Source organism: Anopheles coluzzii, chromosome 2 (genome assembly GCF_943734685.1).
Source record: "Anopheles coluzzii chromosome 2, AcolN3, whole genome shotgun sequence".
In the NCBI taxonomy this organism is placed as follows: Eukaryota; Metazoa; Arthropoda; class Insecta; order Diptera; family Culicidae; genus Anopheles; species Anopheles coluzzii.
The window spans coordinates 113,500,756-113,528,458 of record NC_064670.1 but is presented as its reverse complement, the minus strand read 5'-3'; the positions used below and the strand labels follow the sequence as shown (position 1 = coordinate 113,528,458).

General features: G+C 46.6%; 2 protein-coding genes across 2 annotated transcripts; both read left to right on the top strand.

Annotated features, from left to right (window-relative positions):
* The first annotated feature begins 6,569 nt into the window (after nt 1-6,569).
* LOC120949861 (protein hairy) lies at nt 6,570-10,510 on the top strand. Its single transcript, XM_040367429.2, has 3 exons — nt 6,570-7,337; nt 7,844-7,939; nt 8,085-10,510. The coding sequence occupies exons 1-3, from the start codon at nt 7,233-7,235 to the stop codon at nt 9,009-9,011; spliced, it is 1,128 nt and encodes a 375-aa protein (XP_040223363.2). The 5' UTR covers nt 6,570-7,232; the 3' UTR covers nt 9,012-10,510.
* Nucleotides 10,511-23,347: 12,837 nt separating this feature from the next.
* LOC120950347 (uncharacterized) lies at nt 23,348-24,859 on the top strand. The gene is made up of 4 exons (XM_040368321.2): nt 23,348-23,999; nt 24,076-24,243; nt 24,327-24,485; nt 24,570-24,859. The coding sequence occupies exons 1-4, from the start codon at nt 23,922-23,924 to the stop codon at nt 24,717-24,719; spliced, it is 555 nt and encodes a 184-aa protein (XP_040224255.2). The 5' UTR covers nt 23,348-23,921; the 3' UTR covers nt 24,720-24,859.
* The last annotated feature ends 2,844 nt before the right edge of the window (nt 24,860-27,703 follow it).

Below are 27,703 nucleotides of genomic sequence, written 5' to 3'. Positions count from 1 at the left end.
ATCGTTTCGCGTCTCGCGTGCTGCTGCTCGGTGAGACCGTGAGATCCGCGCCGCGAATCAATGTGGTGGCGCGCGGAAGTCGTTGAAATGTGTGCCGTGTTGCGCATTGCCTTTTGTTTTGCCGTGCTTCCTCCGGCTTTGGGGGCTGGCTGGGTCGAGGTTTCGGGGGGTGCCACATTGTGATGGCGGATGTGATTGATTTTTGGTCTCTTCTTTTAGCTGTTACAGTGAAGAAGGGACGCTAGTGTCGGCGAATGGGCTGCTGCTAAATGAAGAAATCCCGCTTCTGGGTTCCCACCGAACACCGAACACGCTCGTGTCGGGTTGGTTGTGGATTGTCGCAAGTGTATCGATACAGCTCGGCAAGAAAAAATATAATACTGTTTGGTTCCTGATTCCATTTGTTTTTTTATGTTGTTGCTTGTGTAGCTTTACATTGCCGAATGTGTCATTAAAATTTATATGTTTCTTTTCAAACCTTTACAAACTCAGCGTCTGTCGTACTTTTATCCATATTTTCGGTGAGACATGAGCATTTTATTTTTATACTCAAAGGATCTACAATAACAAAACAAGTTTCCTTTCTGTAGTTTTGTGTGCAGATTTGATTTAATAAGACAAAAATTACACCTGACTATTTAAAGTATAATATCAGCCTGTTCGATGCATATAATAGAGGCTCTGGATGGTCGTAGGTGTCATCCATAACCTACGCAACGTCAAATATAGTAATGAAAGTACTAAGAAACATAATTTTATTTTCTATGAGTGAAACATTATGGATGACCCCTGTAAATTGAGTTTTTAGTTCTTTGGTGTTTAATTCTGTTGCATTATCACGTTTTTTTTTGTCGCTGAACTAAGAAGATGTTGAAGCTATATTCCAATAATGTTCTTTATGAAACAACTTTTATCAGAGATTGCCAGAAATTCAAAGCAAGGACCAAATGTATGTCTTTTTCTGAAATAGCTAAAATAGATGAAATCCATCGATCAGCGAGACCATCTCGCACGTGATCTAACGTTAGATCGTTACCTTCTTCCGCATCTTCCATCCCTGGTGCTGTCTATCGAACGGATCAGACGACAAAGGCAATCCTAATCCTTGAGCCATCGCTGTCTCCGGCCGTGCAAACCTTTAAGCTCCGAGCTCAGTCGCAGCAAGTCCCGCAAAACCACACTTAAACAAACAAACCTGCCCATCCGAGGGTGTGCCAAGTTGCGCCGTTAGTACGTGCACGAGGAAGTGCTGTTTTGTTAGCATTGCTCCCCTTGACCGCACGAGCTCCGGATAAGCCCCGGGCCCGAATAGGAAGGACTGGCCGTGCGACGATCCCCGGTAAGCCAGCAGAAAGCCAAACCAACCACCAAACCCACCAGTTGGGCAAAACCCAAAAGACGTAACAAAAACATTTCTCCGGTCACAGGCGTTGGAGCCGTGTTGTTGTTTTGCTTTTGCTTTTCTCCGGGCTTCCTGATCCTGATTTCCCGCTTTCGTCGCTTCTGTGTGCCTGTGACTGTGTGTGTGTGGTTGTGTGTTATCCTACCAGCACACTTTCTCCGAGATCGGTCGATCCGGTACCTCCTAGGCAAGGCAAGAAATGAGCCCCCGTGCGCGCGCGCGCGCCTGTGTAGAGTGAACCGAAGCTGGCGGGTTTACAAACTTTCCCGCTTCATTCACAAAATCCTTACCAAACCGCTCCGTTTTGCAGCAGGATGTTATTCTAGCTCGATCTAAGACCCCGTGTCTGTGTGCCCGTGTTCCCTCCCCCCGCCTCCAGCTAGCTCGCACGCACGAATGTCGACGCACTAATGAGTGGCCAGACGGGCAAATATTTGCCCTGGTCCGCGTCGGTGTGTCGGTGTGCGTAGTTAGGTGTGCTGACATAGCACACAGACACGCAGCGGCCCGCACAGAGACCCGGCCCCGGTGGTCCTAGAGGGAAGGATTAGCTGGCCCGCTGCCCGGCCGATGATGGATGGCTTGTTTTCGTTGGCGATTACAGAACGGGTGAAAACTGTTTTTCCTTCGTTCCGGTACAAGATTTTCGCCCACCGATGGAACGGTTGGTGATGGTAGTGAACGTTGGTTCATTCAAAACGTCCAGAATCGGTTGTTGTTTTTTTTGTCTTCTTTGGCTTTGGCGTTTTCTCGACGACGGAGGTCTCTTGATCCGGTGATTCGGTTGGTTGTTTGCGCAGGCGATTAGGGTCAGCCACAGGGCGAGACACCGACAACGGCAGACGGGTTTCCGGTTTCGGGTTTGTGTTGTGTTTTTGTTCTGCTCTATTTTCTTCCTCTTTTCTTCGGCCCGGCCACTCTCGGCTGGTGTAGGTCAGTATGGTTTTCGGAGGGATTTTAAGGTAGCAGCGGAAGGTCTCAACGGACCCGGGCCACCATTGACACCTACCGCGGGGCTCGAAGTCAAGCAAAACACTCTGCGCAGAAGGTAAAAAGCATGCGCAAGTAAGCGATGTGCTGCTGACTTTTGACGACTGGTTGGTTTTTGTAGTGCAAGAGGAGAAAAAACAAACATTCAGTTTGGTTTGAGTCAAATTCTTACATTGATTTTGTTCTTATGATATTCTACGATGCTACTCAATCAAGTCAGTCAAGCATAAAAACGATGAAACGTTATTTTTAAATAAAGATTTTTTTCATTCATTTTGGAGACAGTTTTTGAGCATACATTTAAAAGTAAATGTTTATTTCAAATCAAACAAATATGATATAATATATCAAATGCCTAAAACTACACGTTATAGTTAAAGAGCAAACAAAAATCTAAAAGCGACATGGTGCCGCATGTCTTTGTGTCTTGATTGTAGAAAATATATATTTTTCCCGTTGAATGATGAAATAAAGAGTGTCTTACTTACTTACTCATTAAAAAAAACTCAAAGAATTATTTCAAAAACATAAATTTATTGAACGACGCAAACCGAACAAAATGAATCATCCTATTTCATCGATCTAGCTCTATTTCTGCACATTCCAAAATGCACATGGAAAGTGCAGTGTGCAACGAAAATGCACGACACATCTCATGACCCTCCGTAAACACATAAACACTTACACCACCGTTCAACATGTGGTGTTAAAACAAAAAAAAAACATTTTTCTATCCCAACACAACACACCCGTGTTCTACATTTCCATCCAAAACAGGGCGCATTTCTGTGCGGCGATGCACCGACGACGATCGGTCGAAGACGTGTGAAGGCGAGTGAAAAATAAATCGTTTTGAAGCGATGAAGCGGAAGAGGAGAAGAAACGACACAACACAACAGAAAATCCACCCAGCCCCAGCATGGCACGAAAAATGCGCCGACCCTCTCATCCCCTCTTCCAAATGCAGCAACAAACAATAAGGGAACAAACACCAAAAAACCCTCGGCGCGAATGCCGCGAGCCCACCACGGTGCGGCACAAGAATGCAATCTGATCTGCTGATGCAGCAGGAGCAGCAGCTCGGCACCACGTCTTGTTTGGTGGCGGCCGCTTGCAAAGCAAGCAAGAGGAAGCAAATAGTGCGAGCAAGAGCAAAGACGCTGGCTGCCGCCGACGGTGATCGTGGCTGCCGCCGTCGATCGTTTTGTTTTCTTTTCTGGCTTGTGGAACCAGCGCGCGCGCGGGCGCTCGATCGTCCGACCAAACCGAAATTCTTTTCTCACGCTGTGGTTCCGCCGTCGCAAGCGTGCTCAAGTGCACACACACACACACACACTGCAGGACGCGGAGAGCGCTACTAACGCACGGGCCCGGGCGGCAACCATCCCCTGCTCAGAGCGCCCGGGCACACGAACAAGTGGCTGCCGCCGGTTCTCGCTACCTGTTTCTCGCGCTCCCAGCAACGCCAACCAAATCAATTCCCCCAACCGACTGTACAAAAGGGCACACTGTGTGGAGTGAGATGTTCGTTCGGCGGCTCTCTTTGGCTACTCGAATTGTTCTCGGGCTCGCGGCCGAGCACGCGAGATCGAGCGAGATCGAGCCGCTGCTGCTGAGCGTGTGCAGGAGTGCCAAAGCTGCCCTTTGCCGGCGCTGGAGCGTGCTCTTGGGCGGCCATATAGTCCCCCACCACTCGCCATTGGGCAAACGATCATCCGAGCATGGCGCGTGGATGCTTCAACGCGATGGCCGAACGCGCGGGAGCAACACCGCTAGCTGTCTCGCTCGCGCGCGTCGCTCGTGCTTGTCCGTGAGCGGGGCGCGTGTCGAACCGAAACCCAGCAATGGAGGAGAAATAAAAGCTCCACTACACCCCATGTTGCTTTGTTTTGTTCGTTTGCTGAGCGATTTTTCCCCACAAAAAGCTCTCAATTTTATCCAACGATGATGATGATGATGATCGTGGCGATCGTGGCTACCGACCGTGGGGTGCACCTTTTCTTCGCCACTGATTTAAAAGGGGTTGCAAAGCTTCGGCTTCGCTCTCGCCGCCACCGCCTTTGGTGGCTGGTGGCTTTTTACCACCCAACCCCTTGGTTTTTCGCTTTCGTTCGTCCACTGGCTGGCTCGTGGAGAACGAACTGCTGGACAATAAAGGAATGGAAGAGGAGTACGCGCGAACGAGCGTGAGCGCGCGCGCGCCGGCACCCTCGCACACGCACACGCCACGGAGATGCTTTTTTTTTACCGAGCACATACAAACGCACACGGTCAGCGTATCGAAAAGCCCGATCAGCAAAGCTCATTCATATTTACTTTCAGTCTCTTTTGGGGTTTGAGACTTTTGTGTTTTCCCCCTTCATGATTCGTTTGCCTTTTTGCTCATCTTTTTTAATCAGATTTATTTATCTCTTTTTTTCTGAATGTCTATTCACTTAAAGGAAAGGATTTTCCCCACATGTTTGTTTGGTTGTGACTTGAGATGTTATATATTTAAGAGATTTAAGAAAATAAGAACCACACTTCAACTATTTTCAAATAGGCCTAGGTGTCAGACAAACGTTTCACGCACCCATTAAAAAAACCAACGAAACTTGTACCTCGAGCGCGTGTATGTACCATATCCAAGGGCACACTCCTTACTTCCGCTGCCACGCACACCATTTTTCGTACCGGAGTTTTTATGACTTTTCGCTACGATCGCTACGGCACGGGATAAGGCTACGGTTTGTTCTACCTACCTTTTTCAAAAATGATTCAATAACGGCAGCATCAACCCCGAAAAAAAAAGAAGATGACCTGTGACGATGCGGTGGGTACGCAGCCCGAGCCTTATACCCGCCGCCAACGATGATCCCAACACCATGGGTAAGGATTTTGACAAGAAGATTTTGGCTAGAGAGGAGAATAAAAGGAAATGATACGGCGAACCGTGATGAAATGATTGGATGCGAATTAATACTCGGTGAGTGGGAATTATGATACGCAAGCTCATGAAAAAGGGGAATTATCTGTTTTGATCGAGTGTCGGAGAGCTGTTAAATTCAGCTCAATCATGGAGTGGATCTATGACAACAAAAAAGGTATTTAAGAGATCATTTTAATTCATTTGTAACGCTTTTTTGAATTTTCAAAAGAATGTAATTTCTTACTCTTGGGAATTGACTATTTTGTCATATTGCAAAATACCTTTAGTTTGCCTCTTTAAGTATATTTCTAGACGCGAAAATTGTTGGACAACCAACAAACATCATGGTGATTTTCTATAGAGTAAAAAGCGTCCAACACTCACAAAAAGTCTCCTATCAAGCAAAGACTCAAAAGAAATCCGTAGCAAAAGAAATTCCTCCTAAAGCCGAAACGATTTAAAGATCCTCAACGCATACGCATCGTCACAGGAAGCAAGCAAGTTTTTCAGTACCGGTGCTGCCATCTATTGAGCATCGGGTGCAACTGCAACTCCCTCAAGGAAAGATCCTCGGTCAAAGACGAAACGTGAAGAGGCCGTAAAAACATTAGTGCTTGAGGGGGTAAAAGAAAGACGCATCCATTAATTCGTACAGTTCCTGCTAATGGACGATTGAGGCGGCGAGAGCGAGCAAGCGAGCGACCAAATGATCCTGAACGCAGCCTCCCTGTTCCGCTCCGCTACCTGACTGCGCCGAGTTTGGGCCGAAAAAGCAAGCAACAAATTCCTTCATCCCTGTTGTACCCCCGCGTATGTGCAATGGATCCTCGCTCGACACAGGGCCGAAGCTTTGATTTTGGCCTGCAGTGTGAGCGAGAAGAGGTGACTGTTCTTTCCCTGTTCTACTCAGCTCAGTCATCCCCTCCACCCAAAATCTAACATCCCATTTTTTCCGAAGGATTCTTTCGTCCTTTGCTTTTTGATCTTGCCGTCTTGCGTCTCGCTCGTGCACTGTGCATTCTGCAGCAGCTCATCTCGTTCGCCCTCTCTCTCTCTCTATTTTTCCGTTTGCCCGAGAAACTACCTGCGCGAGAGTTTGATCTCTCGCTTCGTACGCCCGCTAGATGCAGTGTGACAGGGATAGAGACAGACAGAGCGCGCGCACGCTCGCCCAGCACCGTGCGTGAGCGAAGAGCGCAGCGAAAATCGCTCTCTCGCTCCCGAGCGGCAGCGCTGACAATCCGCAGGAAGGGATCTAGCGAACCGTCGCCATCAGCAGGGCATCAAAACCGACCGAGCTTTCAGCCGAGCAAGTCGTGCCCATCTCCGCAAAGCTGACAAACCGCGTTCGCTTGCACAGTAAAGAGAGAGAGAGTGAGAATCGATAAACGGGCAAAGAGTGCGATCACAAGCGCGCGTGTGTGGTACGACGATACGACCAACAGAGAACAGAGCAGCTCAACAACAGCGCAGCGGCAGCAGCATCATTCGGGAAGTGGCAGCGAACGGAGCAACACGCAGCCTCCGAGCGGATTACACTTCAACGAGATTGTGTGTTTGTGTTGACAAAGTGTCCTTTGGTGGCGGAAACAGTGCCTTTAGCGCAACGCAAGCGAGTGTGTGCTGTGATTGAGAAAGCAACCGTGAACGTGTGTATGATGAGAAGATGATGGTTTAAGCAAACAAAAAGGAAACAAATACGAATTAAGAACCAAAGCAAGCTGGTGTGAAAAGTGTCCGTGAATAAACACAACAAGCAAGCAAAAAACACAAGTACAAAGTGCAGTGTAGCAAACGACAGAGCAGTGAAATTCAATTACGTGCGTGACTCCTTTTGCTCACCAACCAGGGCAAAACGAGTGAGATAGTGAGGCGTTGAAACGGATTATTTGATTTCGCAAAGCAGCAACAAAACAGCGACAGGCAGTCATCATGGTGACTGGAATTGGAGCGACCGCGCAACAGGTTGCCGGAACGCCGGCCACCACCCAGATACCGCCGGCCGAGCCGGTCAAACGTTCCAGCGATAATCGCCGGGTAAGTTTTGTGGCCAATCAAACGCCCAAAAAAAACATAAAAAAAAGATGGGGACATGACAGGAGCTACACACACACAGGGGGCACGCACAAAAGACGAAATGATTCAGCGCGGCTGGACGGATTATCTGCCGTCTGCGGGGAGTTTCTGGTGGTGCCATTGAAATTGGAAGTAGCTCAACAGGAGCTCGGTTAATGAGGGACGACAATCACAATCAGTGTACGGTGGGGCTGAGAGTTGATAGTGTGTTTGACTTCCTATTTCCTTTTTTTTGCTCCTCAAAAGCTAATGCTTTTGTGTGTTTTGCTGATGCTTTTGGCACACCGAAAAAACACCGCTGTCTGGTGTTTTGAGTTTATTTTCGTATTTTATACGCTTTTTCGTTGTTGGACCTTTTCCTAATCTTATCGGAGGACCGGGTAAAAAAAGAGGAAATGTGCCGAAACTGAAGCAAAAAGGAAGCATTTAATTAATCATTGCCTTCATTTTTTTCTCTCCAATTATAGAGCAACAAACCGATCATGGAAAAAAGGCGCCGTGCCCGTATCAACAACTGTCTGAACGAGCTCAAGACGCTCATCCTGGACGCGATGAAGAAAGACGTAAGTATCTCCTGCCCCTTTTGATTAGACAGTGTTTTTTTTTCAATTAAAAAAGAAAGAGCTTTTCTGGTTCTTTTGTCGCCCAAATCGCTCTGACCATTATTAACGTTTCTCCCCCCTATTTTTGCTCTCCTCTACCTCACAGCCCGCCCGCCACTCGAAGCTGGAAAAGGCCGACATCCTGGAGATGACGGTGAAGCATCTGGAGAACCTGCAGCGCCAGCAGACCGCCATGTCGCAGGCGACCGATCCGAGCGTGATGAACAAGTTCAAGGCCGGCTTCAACGAGTGCGCCCAGGAGGTGGGCCGCTTCCCCGAGCTCGAGCCGCACGTCAAGCGCCGGCTCCTGCAGCACCTGAACAACTGCATCAACGGTGTGAACAAGTCCGACCTGCCGAAGCGTCACCATCACCAGCAGCAGCACCAGCAGCAACACATTCTGCCCTCGCCACCGAGCTCGCCGGAACAGCACGGCCACCCGCACCCGTACGGGCTGGCCGGCCATCCCGGCCCGCTCAGTGCCGTCCAGGCCGGCAACGGTGGCGTTTACATGGCCGGCTCGAACGTGCAGCTCATCCCCACCAAGCTCCCGAACGGTAGCATCGCCTTCATGCTGCCAACCGGTGCGCCCCACCAAACGCTCACCACCCAGGTGCACCCGTCCCAACCGCCCGTCCCGATGCTCGTACCCATCCCGAGCCGTACCGCCTCGACCGGATCGGCTTCTTCGGGCCATTCCGGCACCTCCTCGCTGTACGATCGTGTGCCCCGCGAGCATGCCACCTCCTCGCCCTACCATGCACCGCCCAGCCCGGCCAACTCCCACTACGAGCCGATGGAGTGCCACAGTGCGGTGAACAGCAGCAGCAACAGCTCCACCGGCTACCTGCACCAGCACCAGCAGTCATCTTCGTCCTCCTCCTCCTCCTCCTCCATGTCCTCGTCGTCCTCCTCCTCCTTCAGCAGCCCCGACAGCCCCCTGTCGCTGGTGATGAAGAAACCGTACCACGACGAGGACGAGGACCACGAGATGAAGCACGACGACGACGGCAAACCGTGGCGCCCATGGTAAATGTGTTTCGTGTGTGATCGTGTGTGATCGTGTGTGTGTGTCAGGCGAAGCCTAAGTACCTAAGGAGAAGAGCGGCGAGTGGGAAGATGCTGTGCAGACTTCCGGTCCGGGTTGACATTGCGCTTCATCGCTGGCTGCATTACCACCCACCGCTACCAGCACCACCACCCCCTCCCATGCACCGCAAAGTGATCACTAGTCATACGATTTTCCACCGATGGGAAATTCATGCATCTGAGTGTGTACATGTGTTTGTGTGTGTATAAAAGGGGGATGATCTTTGTGCAACAGTGTTGGTGCGTGCGTGCGCGGCCGATCCGGGTGGGTGGCAGTAAGGCGCGGAGCGCGAATGTGTTTGTGATGCTGTGAGTAACTTTTAAGAAGAAGAAACAACAACAAAAAAGCAGGAATCGATTAGGGCATTAGGATGTTTGGTGCACAAAACGTATGTTTGTGTGTGTGTGTGTGTGTAGCATCTAGCAAAAAACAGGGTGTAAAAGCTTTATCAACTACCGTCGTTACGTGAGAGTGTTTTTTTTAGTAAACAGGGGAACACACAGGGATTATTACCTTCTCCTCGCCATAGTTTCAGGTGTGTTTTTTTTTGTCTCTCCCGACCGCAAGGTTTAGTTTTAGGAATTGTTTAGTTTTGCAAAAAAAAAGTTAATTTAGTTTCCCCCCTTTTTTTTGGCGACAAAAATCACTAACGTCTTCCAGCGCGTAGTAAAAGTCACATTGGCGCAGAGCATAGGTAAAAGGCGCAACAAAATTGCACACATACACATACAAAAGGATACATACAAACTCCCGCCATTCGTGCCAAGCAAAGTGTGGTAGCAAAGTCTTCCAAAAAAACTTCCCCTGCGAGCACAATTACTATTGTGCTCAAGCAACAACCACAACAACAACCACTGTACACAATTTGTCTGGCACACTGTGTTTGTCGTGAGATTGTATTGTGTGCCTGTTTGTGTGCGTGATCGTGCGCCTTTGCCTTAGTGCTGATCGTGCTTGTTTTTTATTGTGTCGCATTTTTCGCGACCCACAACAGGGTAGATAGACGTTCTTTTAAGCGGCTAAGAGAACTTTTAATTTAAAACGTTCGTTTAAATTATTGCTCACAACCTCACGTCTTTTGTTGAGTTCAGTAGGGGACAGTGGGTGAGAAAAAAGAAACACAAGAAAGGAGCTTATGTAAGACACAAAGAGTGAGGAAAAACAGTAAGCAAATCTGTAGGGAAAGGAAAAAGCAGGAGTGAAAGAGCAGAGCTAAAAATTGTACATACATTATATAGAAGTTAATATAAACCTAGCCTGTAAGTGTCCTAGAGACGAGATATCCTATGTAAAGAACAAAAATAGTTTTTATATATTTGTATACATATATTTTGTAAGAGGAAAGCCCGTAAAGAGAAAATCCTAGCACTGGTCAGTGCGCAAATTGTGAGAATGAGAAAATATAAAACAAAATTCATACCAACAAATATGATGAAACTTAACCTTTTCGTGTGTGTTTATGTCTGCTGGGAGGGAAACAAAAAGCCTAAAAATCCGAAAACAAAACAAAAAGCTCCTCTTCCACCCCCACTCGTTCCACTTTTCTTATCGATCTCAAGGGCAGTTCGGGGTCGTCCGGAAGGTTCCGGGCCGCTTTCGATTTCCGATTCCGAGCTTGCTGTTCCGGTTTAGCTGCAAAGGCCTCGCCCCACGTGTGTCACCCGTTCACGATGGCGCAAATTAACTGTTTTTATTTTTTGCTTCTGGTCCAACCCCACACTGCATAGGGAGGTGGGATGCGTTTTTGCTGTTGCCGTTGCCCGTGCCCTGCAACCCCAACTTCCGCCCTCCCCTGCCATTTCTGCACGAGGCCACAGAGCAATCGATGCGTGACACCCCGTCCCGGGCCACGCTGACGTCAATTCGTGAGCTGTTGGTTTATTTTTCCGGATGTTTTTTTTCCTCTTCTTCCTTTGCTGTTGCCTTCTTTCTTTCTGCTTCACCCTCTCTACCATCTCCTGATCGATAGCGATTGGTCACTATGGAGCGATTGCGCGATTTGGCTCGTGCCTAATGTCCAATTCATCGATCCAGTAAGGGGGGGGGAGTGATGGAAGCCGATGATGATGATGATGACGATGAGGATGATCGGTCATCGCTTAGCGATACATTGATGAAACACGCGAAGGCTCTTCAAACACACACTCACACACGAATGGGGGAGAACGAAAGGCGAGGGGGGCACGGGGACAGGTGTGAAAAATTAAGGGATGGTATTTGTGTGTGTATGGGTTTTTTTTTTGTCTGATCGTCTCAACTTTTCGAGTGCGTACGTGATTCACACGTGCGCAGGTTGATTAGCGAAGTTTGCCGCACGTACGATGCGCAGAGCGTGAGAAGGCAGAAAATTGTGATGCGATGGGGTGGTTTTTGCTGACCAACCTCCCCTCCCCCCCACAACCTGCCCTGTTCATTTGGAGGTTCGTTGATGAACTCTCAGCGTCAAAGTTGTTACGGCAATTATATGAAACAATTATTAAAATCACATTCGAAACGAATTTTGCGGAAAATACGCTTGTAAAGCGCGGTTCCTTCATTCTGATTCGGAAATGGTACAGAAATATTCCAATCAGGGGTGCAGTATTTGGAGCCGCCCATAGATGGCGCTAGTTATATCCTTCGCAAAAAATATCTTTTCGGAGGAAACCTGGAAGCGTTTAACAGCATTTTTGTCTTAATTTTGTTCAACAAAATAAATTTTTAGGTTTGTTTTAAGATATTTTCAAAAACACAACTATAAATTCACAAAATAAAAAACCTTTTTAAAAAAATATAATTAATTACTTACATGAATGTTTTCATTAGAAAAATATTCCATTTTTGTTCTTTTCCCCTTATTCTGCTTATTTATCAAACCTGTATTTTGCTTAAGGTTATTTCAACATTTAAATATTATTGCTAGATTCTAATATTTTAAAAATCCAATAAGAAAACACGTCTTACCTACAAAACACCAACAAAACGTCACGTTTTTGTCTGAGCTCAGGCTAGTACATATTCCACCCATTCGCTTGCATATTCTCCAGCCCACAAAGCCCGTTTTGGTCGAAGAGGGAAGCGCGCTGCATCCAAAATCAAATGCAGTAGCAGCTGCTGCTGTCATTTGAAATTCTAGAATATCTCGTGACTGGGGCGGAAACACGAGCAGCAAGCAAATACATATCTAACATTGCCGCTCGATCGATCAGCGACACCGACACCACCGGAACCGTCCGACAGAAACAACAATGTGCATCGTTAATGTTGCAGTGCTGTCTACCTCTCTGCCAGTGTGTCGAATATGCGCACCAAGCGCCAGAAGGTTCCTTCTTATCCTCCAACGCTTTTCAAATGGCAAAACAAACGCACGTACCTTCCCCTCCCCTCCTTCCGCTGGTGTCGGTCACGTGACGCCAACAGAGGTGTAAAAACCCCCCGATTGATCAGGTCGTCCCGTATCCTCGCGTGCAGACACAAATCGGCTAGACACTTTGGGCAGCGAGATGTCAAAACAAAAACACCGGCGCACCCGATCGGCGATCGGCTGCATAAGGGATTAGGCGGAGCTGAGAATCGGCACACAGAGAGCGATGCGGGGCGAATATGCAACAAAGGGGGAAGATGTTTAGCATTTTGCGGGCAAATCGTTGCTTTGCCTATTTCGCAACGAACCACATTTGACTTTCCGCAGCCGCTTCCTAGGTTAAGGTGCTTCGGGTTACGAAATGTTTGTTGCCAGGGAGTTCTCGTATGAGTGTGGAGTTACGAAACATTGACTATTAAATAAGTGGCCCGATTTGCCGGCGTGTCACGTGTTACTGTTAATTGCGCTGTTTATTGTTTTATATATGAATTGATTTGCTTTATGACGTTGAGAAACTAATGTAGAACCTTTAACTACGCGAAAGTGATGATAGCGCACCCATACCAGTACTGGAACTGATACTGATATTGAACTGATATTGAATCCTTCACGATCTTGCAACTGGTACTGCAGAACTCATACCGGTGCTGGAACTGATGTTGAGTACTTAAGGTTCTAGAACTGAAACTGAACCCATTTCGGTCCTAGAACTTATACTGAGTCCTTATAGATCCTGCAACTGATTCTGAACCCTTATCGGTCCTGGAACTGATGGTGAGTTCTTATCGTTTCTTGAACTAATACTGAACACATTTCGGTCCTAAAACTTATATTGAGTCCTTATCGATCCTGAACCTGATTCTGAATCCATGTCGGTCCTGGAACTGATTCTGAATACCCATACCGGTACTAGATCTCATATTGAACTCTTACTGGTCGCGAAACTGATGCTGAACTCGTTCCTGTTCCGGAACTGATGCTGAGTCCATACCGGTCCTGGAACTGGTACTGAGTTCTGAAACTGATACTGAGTACATTATGATTTTGGAACTGCTGGAACTGATACTGAACCCATACCAAGCTTGGAAATGATAAAGAACCCATACCGGACCAGAAACTGATACTAGATCCAAAACTATTTGACACTGTTCCTGGACCTATTCTGTTTGTTTTGGAACGATACGTACACCTGTTTCGAATGCGGAATTTATGCATTTTTTTAAATGATTTTGTAACAATTTTCGCTAATCGACCAATGCTCTTCCCGGCAGTAAAGCCGCATCGTTTAAATTAAGCGTACAAATTAGCGTCCATAGGAATTCTTAAAAATACAATGTAGGGATTCAGATTCAATTTGAATAGTGAATAAAACAGATGATGCACAATGTTAAAGTGTGGCTCTCCGCCTGTATACCCGTATGGCGCCATTTATAGATGACGCAGCAATGCTAAACATCCCAACACACTCAAAGGACAAAATATTCAACATTTGCTGATTCACTGAAAGCCTTGCATTCTAGGGACAGAAATCCATTCAGCAGAATAAAATAATACCGTTAACCCGGGCTCCCAAGCGGCATCACCTAAACCTACATAAATTGTACAATTTCTATATTCATCTAAACATTAGCATGTATATTTCGATTTGGCGCTTAACAATATGCACACAAGCACAGAAACTCACGGGTGGAATCTTTTTTTGCAAAATGTAAAGAGAACTCATTCTACTTGTCCATTGCTCCGGCGCCCGGTTCGGTTCGGCTCAACAACCTTCAAGCACGGTCCGCATCCAGTGCAAATGTCGTCTAATCACCCATTCCGCCAGACCGCGCGAGAGAACGAAGCCAAAGGAAACAGTCACGTGATGCATAGAATCATTCTAATACGATGCGCGTTCGAGCCCGGCCGCGTACGATGCGCACGAGACGGCCGATGCAGCGCCAAGCCAATTCCCGCACAGGCTGATCGTTCAAGCAGCAGACGACCCACTTAATACAACAACAAAACACGCCCTACCCGGCACACGAGATTTGCCAAACGGAGCGCGGTGATGCCCCTTGTTGCTTTCGGCAGTGTTCTGCCCATCCGCAGGAACACACGCGCTCGTATCAAGCATTGTTCTGTGCGCAACACGTGACCGGCAGTCCTTCTGGTGCGGCTGTCTCGTGATGTCCGTTCGTGCCAATATTCTCCCCCAAATTCTAGCGATCAAAATCGGGCAAAGAGGTAAGGAGAGTTGGGGACTTCAGTTTTAAAATAATCCGACTGTAGTGAGGTCACCCATGCAAACTTTCCGCATTTTTTCATGTGAAAGTAGCAAAAAAAATTAGAAACTCAGCACATCGAACTCGCGTTCTAAAGGAATTTGGGGACACACACACACACAAAATAGTGAATTCCCTGAATCCTTTCCTGAAGTCCCAAGTTGCGCTCATCTGCAACCCTAATGGGCGGTATGGTGCCGATTGGGATGATCGCACGATCGATGCCTTTTCGCTGTTGGCATAAATCAATTTCGCACGGAGCATCATGAAGCACTGGCCACCACCCGGCAACTGTCACGTGTTAGCATCGACCAGGCGCGCACTATAAAGAAAAGGGCACGATCTAGTGCGCAGCGGGAAAGCGGTGGTTCCGGTAGGCACTACCGGTGATCATGAAAAAGAGGCACCCGGTGGGCAATTGGTGTCAGCCAATGTCGAGCTTTCACAACGAAAACGAGGGCGATGCAAATGTGGCATCGTTTCATTGATGCGGTTGGGCAAGATGTCCCAGCCCCGAGGGACTAAATTGCCCAATCACTAGCGGGCACTAAGTGGAGCTTAGCGAGCAAATCCTCCACTTTGCTAGGGGGTATCAATTTTTTGTAATTAAAATACCCTCTGGAGAGTACCACGTACGAAGGGTGCACATTAAGCCGGTGCGATCGTCGGTGTCGATTGTAGGCGATGAAGTGGAAGACGTAGTATTTATAATCAGCGGCCTAGCGCTTAGAACCATCACAACTACAATACACACACAGCCTTATCGGTCTGTGACAAAGCTGTCCTGTAAATAAGGATGTACGGATGGCTCGAAGTGCCGACACAGCCGCCCTCAAAGTAGCTCCACTCGGCACGGCTCACAGCTCACAGCTTGTTATCGTTTCTTTTTATTACTCACGCGGCAGGCAGGCAGGCTGACTGGCAGCAACACTCACATCGGGCAAATCGCCCCAAAGATGACCCCGACCGGATCCCTGGTGGGAGATTAAGCTCACCCTTGAGCCGCGTGAGTCAAACGATTTACGCCGACGGTCCCGACCAGCGTACTGCCGATCCCGGCGTTATGGTTCGCTGTAGATAATTTCGCCATTAAACTGATCGCCTTTTTTGCGCTCCCGCGCGCGTCTGTGTGTGTATGTTAGTGTGCCGCTTTGTTTTTTTTCATCTCAATCTTTAAAGACGCTTAGCTTCGTGGTGTATTTTTACTGCTCACTGAAACGCCAGCGGATAAGCTACGGAGGTTTAAAATTAACGATCACGCACCAACGTGTGCGTGTGTGTGTGTGCGTGAGGTTGTGTCCGGAATCGGGTAACCGGGAGCGTGAAATGAGTTAGTGAAATATTGATGCCAGTTTGTCGGTGAAGGAGACGGGCAGCAACATTGTTAGCGTACGCCACTGACGTTTTGGGCCATTTGTCATGATTGAGCGTGAACGTGTCCGAACGGGGCACGATCGAGTCGGAGTCAGCGGTGGGAATACAGTGGTAGGGAGCGCTAACAAAGTGTATTGAGGAATTGTTAAGATGAGGTGTGGATAGAGTGAGATCTCCCTAAGGTGTTCCTCTATGGTGAAGTTACAGCATTTAAAGAAACATTCCTCCTAGGGAAACTACTACGACAGGTTGCTATGGAGTGTGAAAGAAACCTAAATAGGACATCCTTTGAGTGTAGCTATGATCTATTAGAGCTAAGGTTTACTCTAGCCAAGCCCTAGAATACAAATTCTTCTTAAAATTCTTCCCAATTCTAAAAAACTCACGATCGGATTGAGGTCTCCGTTTTAGCACAGAAGGAAGGCATTAACTGAAGCATTGGCCTTGATCGTACCAGAGCTCCTCCACATGTAGTTCAAGGGTCATGCAAATACTACAGGTCAGTCCGTCAAGAATACATCGGAAGAGCTTTGTTTTATAGTAGGAAAGAGTTCATTGAAAGTCCTCAGCAAACAAGGCACATTGTTGCAATCATAATCAGAACCATAGTTCCTACTCTATAGCCTTAAATGTTTGACATAAAACACAGCCTCACTTTGAGATCTTACGATCGTAGTTAGCCGTGCCCTAAACTCTCCTAAATAGCCTTCGATAAATAGTCTTCAAAATATGCGGTAAAGATCTTTTTTCCAATTCAACTCAAAGAGAAGATCTTCATTAGAAATCTTGAGAGCGATAAACTCAAACACCCATAGGGGCTGAACAACCAGCAGCCAAACTAAGCGACCAGAACCCCAAGATCGCAAGAATCACCCCGAAAAAACCCTTTTTACCCACACAAGCAAATATTTACTTCTAAAATGCAAATATCTCAATCAAACTGAACACTTCAGCAGGGTATACATTAATGTGATCGCTTAGGACCTCATGTTTGCCCCTTACCTGGCCTTACAAATCGTTCAGTTTTGAAATTAACTGCAAATGAGGGAATGATCTTGCTACCAAAGTGATGTACACCTGTTGTTTTATTTGAAGAACATCGATTCTCCGTCCGAAGAGATCGCTGAGCGATCAATTCATAAAGATCTTTGTAAAAAAAAGATATTATAACCAATAAGATTTGCTCATTAAGTTTTAAGTTCCTCAACGAAAAAATTCTCCACTGTAAGCTCCTTGCCTGACCTTGACATTACCTTCCATGTAAGTCGTCACAAAATCGCTTTTTCTATTGCACACGTGCACACAAACACATTGTACGATACGGTCAAGGTTAATTATAGTCAGGATCAACACCTTTTCCTCCGAGCATCATCGGCGGATCTCATCGAACGAAGGGAATTGACATACCTCCAATATATTGTAAACATTCCTACCCTGATTTGCCCTCTCCATTAAAGGCTTTCCGAACAAAAAATTTCGCCACCAGGCTGTTGTGGTGTATCGGCACCCGCAACTGTATGCCACTGCGGTTCATTCTAATGGGGGAAATGGGAAAAGCAACAACAACAACAAAACCACCAAGTCCAAACACACAACCACATGTCGTTGCCGAGAGAGTGTGCACCCCCGTGTCGTTCGTCAAAATGTGTCGAAAGTATCGCCCATCGATTGCGTTTGACGTCCGACGTGCACTCGACACACCATTGGGGCGCATGGGGATGGGGAGTGAGCGTGCAGCAGTGGTGGGTCGGGGTGGCAAAGGCAAGGCGCAAAAACACTAGCCGCCTTGTCTTGGCTTAACCACCACCACCACCACCAGCACCCCCCGGGAACCGAGACTCGATGTGTCGACACACGAGCCGTGCAGTAAATCTCAGTGCTCTTTCCCACTCTTCACGTTTCCCTGCTGCCTCTTCGGCTTGCCCAAAAACCGTACCCTGGGACGAGTTTTTCGAAAACCGCGGGTCCGTCCAGACCGTCGGTGGAGATTATCGTTTCACGCTTCGATCTCAGCTTTGACAGAGAGGGTGGCCACACCAACCAACCAACCCACCCCCTGGAATGAGGTGCGGCACGGCACTTGCGGGTGAATTGGTAGTTTTTTCCCCTTCCTTCCCCCTTTGCCAGTGTGAGCACAAAAAAACCCTCAACCACGTGTAGTGAAACAACAGCAGCGAAGGTGGAAGAAGCAACCCGCGGTGCCTCTTGTGCGCGCGCGACGGAACTACCGGTCGGTTGGTAACCGTGTTCGAGCGGGACGACAAAGGGCATACCTCCCCTTTCCCCCTCATCCTAAAAAAACCCGCATGAGGAAGGTGGTGGTGGTGGTGGTGGTTTCGGTCAAAAACGTGGGAACGATTCGTCAAAGCAACAGCAACAGAAAAAAAAACTTGAAATAAAACGTTCGCCAGCGCTAGTGGTTGCGCGTGCGCGCGTGCTCGCTAAGGCATCATTAGGCATTTAGCAAACAGGGAGGGATGGCAAGGGGTGATGGTGTTGAAGCGGCAATGGAAGGAATGCAATGAGCGTCAGAGCGGTGTGCACCGGTGGGGTGGGGAGTCGAAGTGTCGGTGTCGGACCGTTTGCGCCGTACGCCGTCGTTACGCCGCCGAGAGGCTCATACTTTGTAGCACTTTGTGTCGCGCCACGCGGAACCGCCATTCGCCGCCCCATGTGTGTGTGTGTGTGTTTGCATGTGATTGCACTCCCGTGCCACCACTTTGCTTCCTTCTCCCCCCTCCTCTCCCCACCCCTTCTCAGGACACATGCGGCAGCATCTTCTCACGGTCGGCTCGTGGGGGCAATAGTTTTTCACTTCCCCGGCCTCGCTCCTGTTCCCGCTGGGGTGGTCGATCGTCGGTACGCTTCGATTAGTGGGGATCGTGGTGGTGGATTAGCGCTTCACGAGCGGTAGGAAAATTAGGTTTTTAGGGAAAATGGTACTGGGTTTTTCCGGCAGGAATTAACATCACAACAGTGCGAGGATGTTGAACTGGATTAACGTGAGAAGATAGGGAGGTGCATTAGCGTTGCATCACTGTACGTGCGGGTGTCAGGTCGATTGATGGACTATCGGATCGTCTTAATTAAATATTTATCTTACGGGTGGCGCCTTTTGTGCGATTACTGTTTTAGATTTAGAACAGTGAGTGTACCAGCGCAGAGTATAGCGAGAGGAAGAAAAAATCTATGAAATATGAACATTTTTTCATTACCTCTGTTCACTTGTCGTTAGAATCTAGAGATTGTGCGTGGTTGTTTTTTGGGTTTTGACGTGTTTTGCATCGTTTATTTGAGCAATCTTCAACTTAATAGTTTTTGCTTATCTTTTTGTTAATTATTCATTATTTTTTCATTGCAGGGTTTTCCAAGTCAGTTTCGAATTAAAACATTGTTACACACCGCATCCAAGATGTTCTTCAATAGCAGTTAATTGGTTTTGAAATGAAATTTCAGTTTGAACACATAATTTTCAACACATAACAAATAATTTTCAAACTCAATCCAGCTTGAGTAGTGTTGAAAATGTATGCTGTAGAAATTAAAAATTATGATGGAGATGAAATGTCAGATCGATGTGGAACTACATTTTGCATGCGGTGAATAACAATGTTTACATTCAAAATTGGAATTGGATTGGATGAATTGGAAAACCCTATAAAATGCAATTAAATTATAAATTTGTTCACATTATACTATTCAACTATGTAATTCTTTCATTTTGCAACAAATAGTTGTAACTTATTCATTTAGAAATTAGAAGAAACAAGAATATGACACATAAACGGCAAAGATAAAGATAATGAAGGAGATACGTGTTATTAAGCAGCAGAATCAATAGTACTATTAAAGGAGATAGTGATAGTAGTGGCTGAATAATAATATTAATAGTAAAAATAAGAATTGGTAGATAATCAGGAGGATAAAAAAGAAGAAGAACAAAAGAAAAGAAAAAAGAACAAAAATATGAAGAAGAAGAAGAAGAAGAAAGACGAAAAGAAGAAGAAGAAGAAGAACAAAACAAAAGTAAAATAAACAAAGATAAAGAAAAAGAAGAAGAAGAAGAAGAAGAAGAAGAAGAAGAAGAAGAAGAAGAAGAAGAAGAAGAAGAAGAAGAAGAAGAAGATGAATAACAAATTAAAATTGTAAAAATATAAAAGAAAAATTACATAAACAGAATCCCAAAAACTTTATAAGATATCGATATTTATATAATAAATGTCCAAAAACTGAGTGACTTAGTTTATCTATTTGCTTATGTATTTGTTTTTTTTTTTAATTTATTTGTTTATTTTACTAAGCGATAAAGATTTAATAAAACATCAATAGTTAATGAAATTATCAAATATTTCTTTTCAAAGCCGGATGAGATCGAAACTCAACAGGATCGTCCTGCAGTAGCAAAGACTGTGACTGTTCGATTGCGCTCGGTACATTAAGCCCAGGAATATTCCATCTGTCCGTGTATGACCGTGTGAAGGTCACTACGCAAAAGAAGAAGCCAAACCTCCATCTAATTTGCACTTGAGGAATGACTAATCCGACGCAAAAAAGGCACAAATGGGAGCTCCCACAATAGAGTATCCTCGCAGCAAAACCCCCGGAGCCCGATATCATAAACTAAATTGAATTTACCATCAGATAACACGAGCGTGCCCGCGCTTGACTCATACACAATCTGTGTGACCACGAACCACAAGCCGGAGGGATGGGAACGTTCCTCCACGGCTGCCCATTGCCATGCAGCTTCCGTCGTGCCGCGCCGAGAGTCGTCCATCAACGTGCGCCGTTTCGCTTCACCGTACAATGTTTGCTCAGCTTCAGATCACCCGGTCCCCCTCCTAGCGATGCCATTTGCACACCCCCTCTCGAACATCCCTCCCCGAAACATCCGTTAAACGATCATCTAAACGCAGTGTGTGTGCGCGTGTTTGTACCGCGCCGAGCGCACTCACTCTCGCCCGCATTGTTTCACCGCTGACAAGCGCACACGCTTATTTGTGTCGTACGTCTTCACAGGCCGCTGTACATGGAGGGGGAGGGTGTACTAATGGTGACAGACGGGTGGCGCTTTTTTGCCCCCCCCTCGCCCTTATTACCCCCTTCTCCCACGGCCAGTGAAGCTAGACGGCGGCACGATCTCGCCCGTTCATCCGCACACAAATGACCACCGGCGAAGCGGCGATGCGTTGCGCCTCGTGTGTGTCGGAACCGCGCACCGTTTGCGCGGCCAGCCCCAACCCCCGTGCTTGTCGTGCTGGGTGACGGGAAAACCCCGTCGCCGCTGCTGCCCTCACTCCTCGTTCGCACTCCCTATCTCTCTCCCTCTCTAAACAACACCAGCCCCTCCCGTGCCCATATTTCGGCCGTGCGATAGTGCGGCGGCTCCGGGTGGACAAAAGAACGCGACCCGCGGCTCGGCCCACAACAACACAAGTACATGGCAACTTTGTCGTAATTATGGCAGGTCCGGGGCAGCAGCACCGCACCCACCGTCGCCTCCGGCCGGGCTCGTGGAAACGTGCGATGGTGCGATTTTGAGATAATTTTTCATTCCGCCGACGATTCCGCGCCGCGTTCGGAAAGAGCACACGCGCGAGAGCGCGCGCGCGCGCGCCCGAACGTTCGTCGCACGGTCGTCACCGTCACTGTGGTCGTAGTGGTGGTGGTGGTGGCGTGTTTTCTTTCGCACAATCCCCCGGTCAGTGGGGGCCGTTTTGCGGGGGTTTCGCTTCTTTGTATTATTTATTTTATTTGCCCGCGCAGGTGACCGTTTGATTGAGGCTTTTTGCTACACGCGGGGCATGATTGTTGCGCCGGACCGGGGCATTGTCGACAGGCGGGATGGCGATGGTGGCGATCTAATGCAATTAGCGGCACTTGTACGAGGCGGTCAGGGGCGGTGGGGCAGGTCGGGATGGTCGGTGCGCAGGCCGTTAGGGCCCAGTGATTGATGGCCGATACTTGCTGCGGGTAATTTTTCACGTTTCAAATGGCTCGCTGACGAATGCGTGTTGTGTGCGCGCCAGTGCGATAGTTTGGGTGGTTGGGTTCCCTCCCTCCCGATGCCCCTTCTCTTCCCACCCTACCTTACCACCCCGGAAACAACAATCGAAAAATCGGTGGAAGGTTGCGGCAGGTTCGTGCGAATATTGCTTCGTGGCATGAAATTGAATTAGGTGTTTTATTTTTTGCAACTTTTCAATGCACGTCGCGTTTCGATAGGCGAGGTAAAATAAAAGCAATTATAATTTAAAAATAACTAAGCGAAGAGTATTGCTCTGTTACTATTCAATTTTGTTTTAAATAAACCGCAATGTCGTACAGTCAGTGATTGTAAAAAATATTAGCATTTGGTAGACACTATTTTCAAGAGGGATTAAACCTGAAGGATTCATTCTCCAGGAATGGCAGAACGATGTACGTTTTCATTCTTCAGCTGCGTAACTTCTTCGATGAAGTAATTTTGTTGCACCAGAACCTCTAATCATTGTTAGTTTAATTGAACGATGCAAAATTTAATTAAAATAATATCATTTTCAATCAAATTCATCTTCTTTAATCATTTTCAATACATAATTTCCTTTTTTCTTTACGTTAAAATGTGACAATTTACTAAAGAATAATAAGACAAATGTTCATAACACACTTCATTTGGTACAAAATTCATAATGTTTCAGCTTTATTGTTGATATTGTTATTGAGGTCTATTGCCTGATAGAGGAATCGGATAGACAAGATCTTCTTAATTTGACAGTTGTTTGAAGAAATTGTATTGATTTTTTACAATTATTTAAAAATGCAAAATGGATTCCATTTCGATTGAATTGTAAAAATCGTTCAAGAATGTACAAAATTGTACTCTTCAGTCAGAATCACATCAAGTAATTAATCTAGCGTGGGTCTAAACCCTAGCACCTCTAACAAAGCTACAAGAAAATTAACTATATTTTCTCTAAAAACCATGAAATTCGACATCCGTGGAAGTTCTAGATGCTCGGGTTCTTCATGGTCCGCATTAATACTATACTTGGGGGACAGTATGTACAATCGAAAATTGAGCATTTGATTTTACCGGAGTTGTATTTGTAAAATTCATTTTCCAGGCTGGATTTTACAGGATTTCCTACGATTTATTGCATGCTTCACGATTTTATTTGGTTTATCTAACTATTTTTTCCTGAAACTGTGTGGATTTTCATACACTTTTGTAAGCATTTCACGAAAGTTTGAGGCACAAATCAAGCATACTCGTAACGTACTTCAAAACATTTTTGAATACATAAAAAAAACATGGGAAACTCTACACAAAGAAATTATTCTCAAGTTATATGAAGGCACCCAAAAATGTTCAGAAATAATCCATGTCCAAAATCAAAAAGATTATATTTGATAAGTCATCCAGATCAATACGTAAATGTACAACCTCTAGAGTTTCAAAACTAGTACTAATTTAGATGACTGTGGAACAATTCAATGCAATTTTCTATGGATCTATGGAGCAAACTGCTTTACAAAACAATCACTGAAGTCTTATCCATAATAATACATTTTTTATTCAGTTAATTGCTGCACTAGCCTATTGCATGTTAGCCATCCCGAATAATCCATCTTCCACGTGCCGGAAACAAGTCCTACTACTCAACCTCAGCTAAACTCAATCACCTTCCGTAAATCGTGGACACGCGAACATGCTCTCTTATCCATGTTTCCACCGGACAAAACATGGTCAAAGCTTGTTACAGATGGCTGGCAGATAGTGTACAAACGGGGTAAATCACAACGATCGTGCATGTACTTCCCAGCAAAAACGAGTTCCAAAAGATCTATAAATATTCAACCATCAGTCGGCGGATACACTTACGCCGCAACATGGCAGCAACCGTGCATCGACTCATCTCACCAGTAGTTTGCAGTGGCGTGATACTGTTCGCGCTTAGCTTTGCAAAGGTTTTGAACCGTTTTAGAACAAGTAGCTTGAGCACTGCAGTAACTAATTCTTATCCTTACACACACACACAAACAGGGTGAATTTGCCGTACAGTTTGGCGAATCGTTCAAAGCGTGCCCGGACGCGATGGACAGTGAGCTGATGCTGGATCTGTCCGAGCTGCAGGTCATACCGGACGAAAATGACAGCATGGTACTGAACGGTATGGTGCGCCTGAACCGTGCGCTGGAAAGTCCTGTCGAGGTAAGGTATTTTGTGCGTTTAATGATTGCAAACTGCCGAAGATAATGTGACACTGATAAAACCCTACTATTGTACGTGTCAAGATCAACGTGTACACCAAACGGCTGGAGCAGGGCACCTGGAACGATGCGCTGCTGGGCCGCAAGGTGCTGGACCTATGCCCGCTGCTGCAGGTCAGCACGGAACCGTGGTTCGTCATCACCAGCATGATGGAGAAAAAGGGCTGCCCATTCCCGGAGGGGGTAAGTAGAAAGTCGTGAAAAACGTGGCAGAAGACGTATGTACTAAACGCTGCCACCTTCCGTACCTTCCGTCCGCCTCACTAGCACAAGGAATCGTTTGCGATGCTACCGGTCGGTGACTTTGGCATTGAGATACCGCCAGATTTCGTGGGCGACTGGAAGGCGTTCTTCGAGATCACGTCGCAGGCCAAGATGTCCTGCCTGATGACGGAGTTTAGCATCGTCGAGGTGTAGCCTTGAGAAAGATTTTCCATTGACAAAGTTCTTCAGTACTGAGACAGAATGAATGCTGACAAAAAGACATCAGATCAGTTCTAATAAAAACCATCAAAAACCTCTTCTTGCGAGACGATGCTCGAGATGTCATTCCAGAATTTCAAATGATGCGTTGCGTCAATCAAATCTCTCCGTTGCGTTTGCTTCCGTCAGATCAGAAAGTCGCCCTTCCCAACCTATCAGTAGGCCCTATGAGCCTACAGGACCTCGAGGAAATTACGAGAACTGTCTCGCTTGCCGCCCCCAACGCATTTGCGTTTCAAATCAAGCCTGATACTCATTCCAGACGCACAGGATTCCGTTAGGCACATCGCAGCACTTTCTCTGGGGATCGTTCTGTGCGTGCGCCTTTGAGCCCGATGCCACTGACACTTACGTAAGCGTGGCCAAGCGATCGGGAGTCCCGATCGGGGGTGGACCTCATCCCGAAGGCAGGAATGCAGATGAGCAGAACGAACCCCCGAACGGACGGCCGACGACCGGCATTATCCCGGACGCTCACGGGCCCGACGGCAAGCGTTTTGACATTCTTTGGAATGGCGACGACCGCTCGATAAATATTAATGCAGCCAGGGTTGGCTGTACGCCCCAACAAGCGTTCGTCGATCGAGGCCAAGGTCCAGACGACCCGGCTGGTTTTTTTGTTGTTGTTGGGATACTTGGAGCCGTCCCCACCCGGCGGTGAAATTCGAATAGGAATATTGTGCTGATGGGCCATGTAATCCAAGTATTACAGCAATCTCTCTGCCTGATTATACAACTACGGGTACGAGTCCTCGTCTAGAAGTACTATCAGCGTAAGGGTTTTGAGGAACTTGCTTGCTCCAAAAATATCTTGGTTGCTTTGGGCACGGTATGCATGAATGGAGCAGTAAATGACCGTTTAACCAAAAGTTTACCTTTTACAGCGTTTGCGTACCGAGTCCGGGTCCGGTCTAACCTCCCATGACCTCCGGCTGTGACCGCTTCGCACGACCACTCACACACTATCGCCCTCCCGTTTGGGCAGAAAGTTCTCCAGTTCGCCGATTAGCTGACGAAGACGAAGGCGGCCAATGGCCACCAATGGGGTGGCAATCTATGCGACGTGCGACCCGGCACCGAATGCCAAAGTCCGATTACACTGTTGCGTGCATGTGAGTGTGTGTGTGTGTGTGTACATTAGAATAACAAACCGAGCGCGCGCCGCATTTGCCAACGTAGCGCGTGTGCCGCACTTAGCCGCCCGTGCGTCTCTTCGAGGGAGGGTGGCCCACACCACACGTGAACCACCCCTTTCCTGAAGCTCTCCGGCACTCTTGTGTGTTGCCCGATTGGCAATGTGTGTGTGTATGCGTGTGGACATTGTCAGGGCCGTCGCCACTCTTGGATGGTGGCGCAAACGGAGGGAGTGAAGCGAACGAAGGCGCGCGCGCGCGCGCGAAAATTATAACAATGTAAATGAGTTTATAAATAATTTGCTTTAATTGAACCGGGAGGCCGAAGCGTGCGCGCGAGTACTCTCCCCGACGCCCGTTCGCAAACGGATTGGCTGGCTGGGCGCTAACACGAGCGGTGGCAACGGTGGCGGCATCGCGCAAAGAAACATCCGTTGTCGCACATTCCGCTTCGGTTCGCGCAATGTTGGTAAAGGATGGAGAGGAGGAGGGTGCATTGGGAGCCCTCGTGTGTGTGTGTGTGTGTCAGTGGGAGGTCGATGGTTCGATGGGAATTACGCTGCTGCCAGCGAGCTGTATTATGTTACCCCGTCGTGTACCGTTGGATGGCGCGTTGGTCGACGTGAGGTTTCTCGCCACGGTTTGGGACAAGGGATGATAACAAGGAAGGTTGATGGATGATACGGGGCTCGTGAATAGGAGCATGCAAAAAATAAGTATCGGATTAGGTATCTACAGTACCCTGTTTACCTAAAACGGGCTCTGTGATGGTGTTGACAAACACTCAAAACGATGCAGGGATAGTCCAAACATTAAAAAAACACTGTGATTCAGATGAGTTAACCGACGATCATATCAGGACATCTTCCCATTGCTGACATTATTGATCAACAAATGGATAATCGAAACTGAATACAAACTTAGTAATTTCAGAATTGTCCATAGGTTGGTTGTTTCCCAAAGAACTTTGGATGTTTCCCAATCATCATGCCAATAGATCGTGGGAATTACTCAAAAATATGTGGAATAAACCGATGATACTTCAGAAAACAAATCATTCCTAGATACATTCCAAAATGCTTGGAAAACCCTTTAAAAGTGCGATACAGTTTTTGCCTCAAATGCAACAATTTTTCGCAAGTGTGTTACAAGCTTTAGCTCCAAAGCACTAGTTTTTTCATTAGTTTTAATAAAAAATTTCTATGGTTTCAATTTTTCAATATTAACTTACTTACTTTTGAATCTGTGTGTTCCAAACTTAGTCACCTTATGTCGTCACATAATCAATCAATTAATTGACAGAATTGAATGAAATATTACGATTGGTATGCGATTTTGAAAGTCTCAAAGCCCGTCAAAACCGTGAAGATGCTGGTAGGTAGATTCAAGGTGAAAACTGTTACCTACAAACATATTTTAATTTCATCAGTTTTATAACAAAAAACAAAAAAATTATAGATTTGGATTTTTTGGTATTGTAGTGTAACATAGTCGTTCTCAAAAATCATCTTAAATACCTTTAAAATGTATCATAATTTCTACTAGAGTAAAAAGTTAATTCCTTACAGACAGAATTAGGTGCGTTAATGGCAAATCCACTATTAATCCACTTTGTAAAAAGTTGGTGCCTTTGTGGCAAACTTGAACGATAACGACTATAAATAGGTAAGACTGTCAGCTATGACTACATCAAATCTTTTTTTTTTTTCTTCCTCTATGACTGTCTCTAGTGTTGTATAAGAACACTCATTTTGTGACTTGCGTAGTATTGAATACTGTGATGGC

Excerpts from the sequence above, each read along its gene's own strand:
- LOC120950347 (XM_040368321.2), top strand. The coding sequence starts at position 23,922 with ATGGCAGCAACCGTGCATCGACTCATCTCACCAGTAGTTTGCAGTGGC. Across the intron at positions 24,000-24,075 it reads TCGCGCTTAGCTTTGCAAAG|GGTGAATTTGCCGTACAGTT; the intron begins GTTTTGAACCGT and ends ACACACAAACAG. Across the intron at positions 24,486-24,569 it reads GCTGCCCATTCCCGGAGGGG|CACAAGGAATCGTTTGCGAT; the intron begins GTAAGTAGAAAG and ends CCGCCTCACTAG.
- LOC120949861 (XM_040367429.2), top strand. The coding sequence starts at position 7,233 with ATGGTGACTGGAATTGGAGCGACCGCGCAACAGGTTGCCGGAACGCCG. Across the intron at positions 7,338-7,843 it reads GTTCCAGCGATAATCGCCGG|AGCAACAAACCGATCATGGA; the intron begins GTAAGTTTTGTG and ends CTCCAATTATAG. Across the intron at positions 7,940-8,084 it reads TGGACGCGATGAAGAAAGAC|CCCGCCCGCCACTCGAAGCT; the intron begins GTAAGTATCTCC and ends TCTACCTCACAG.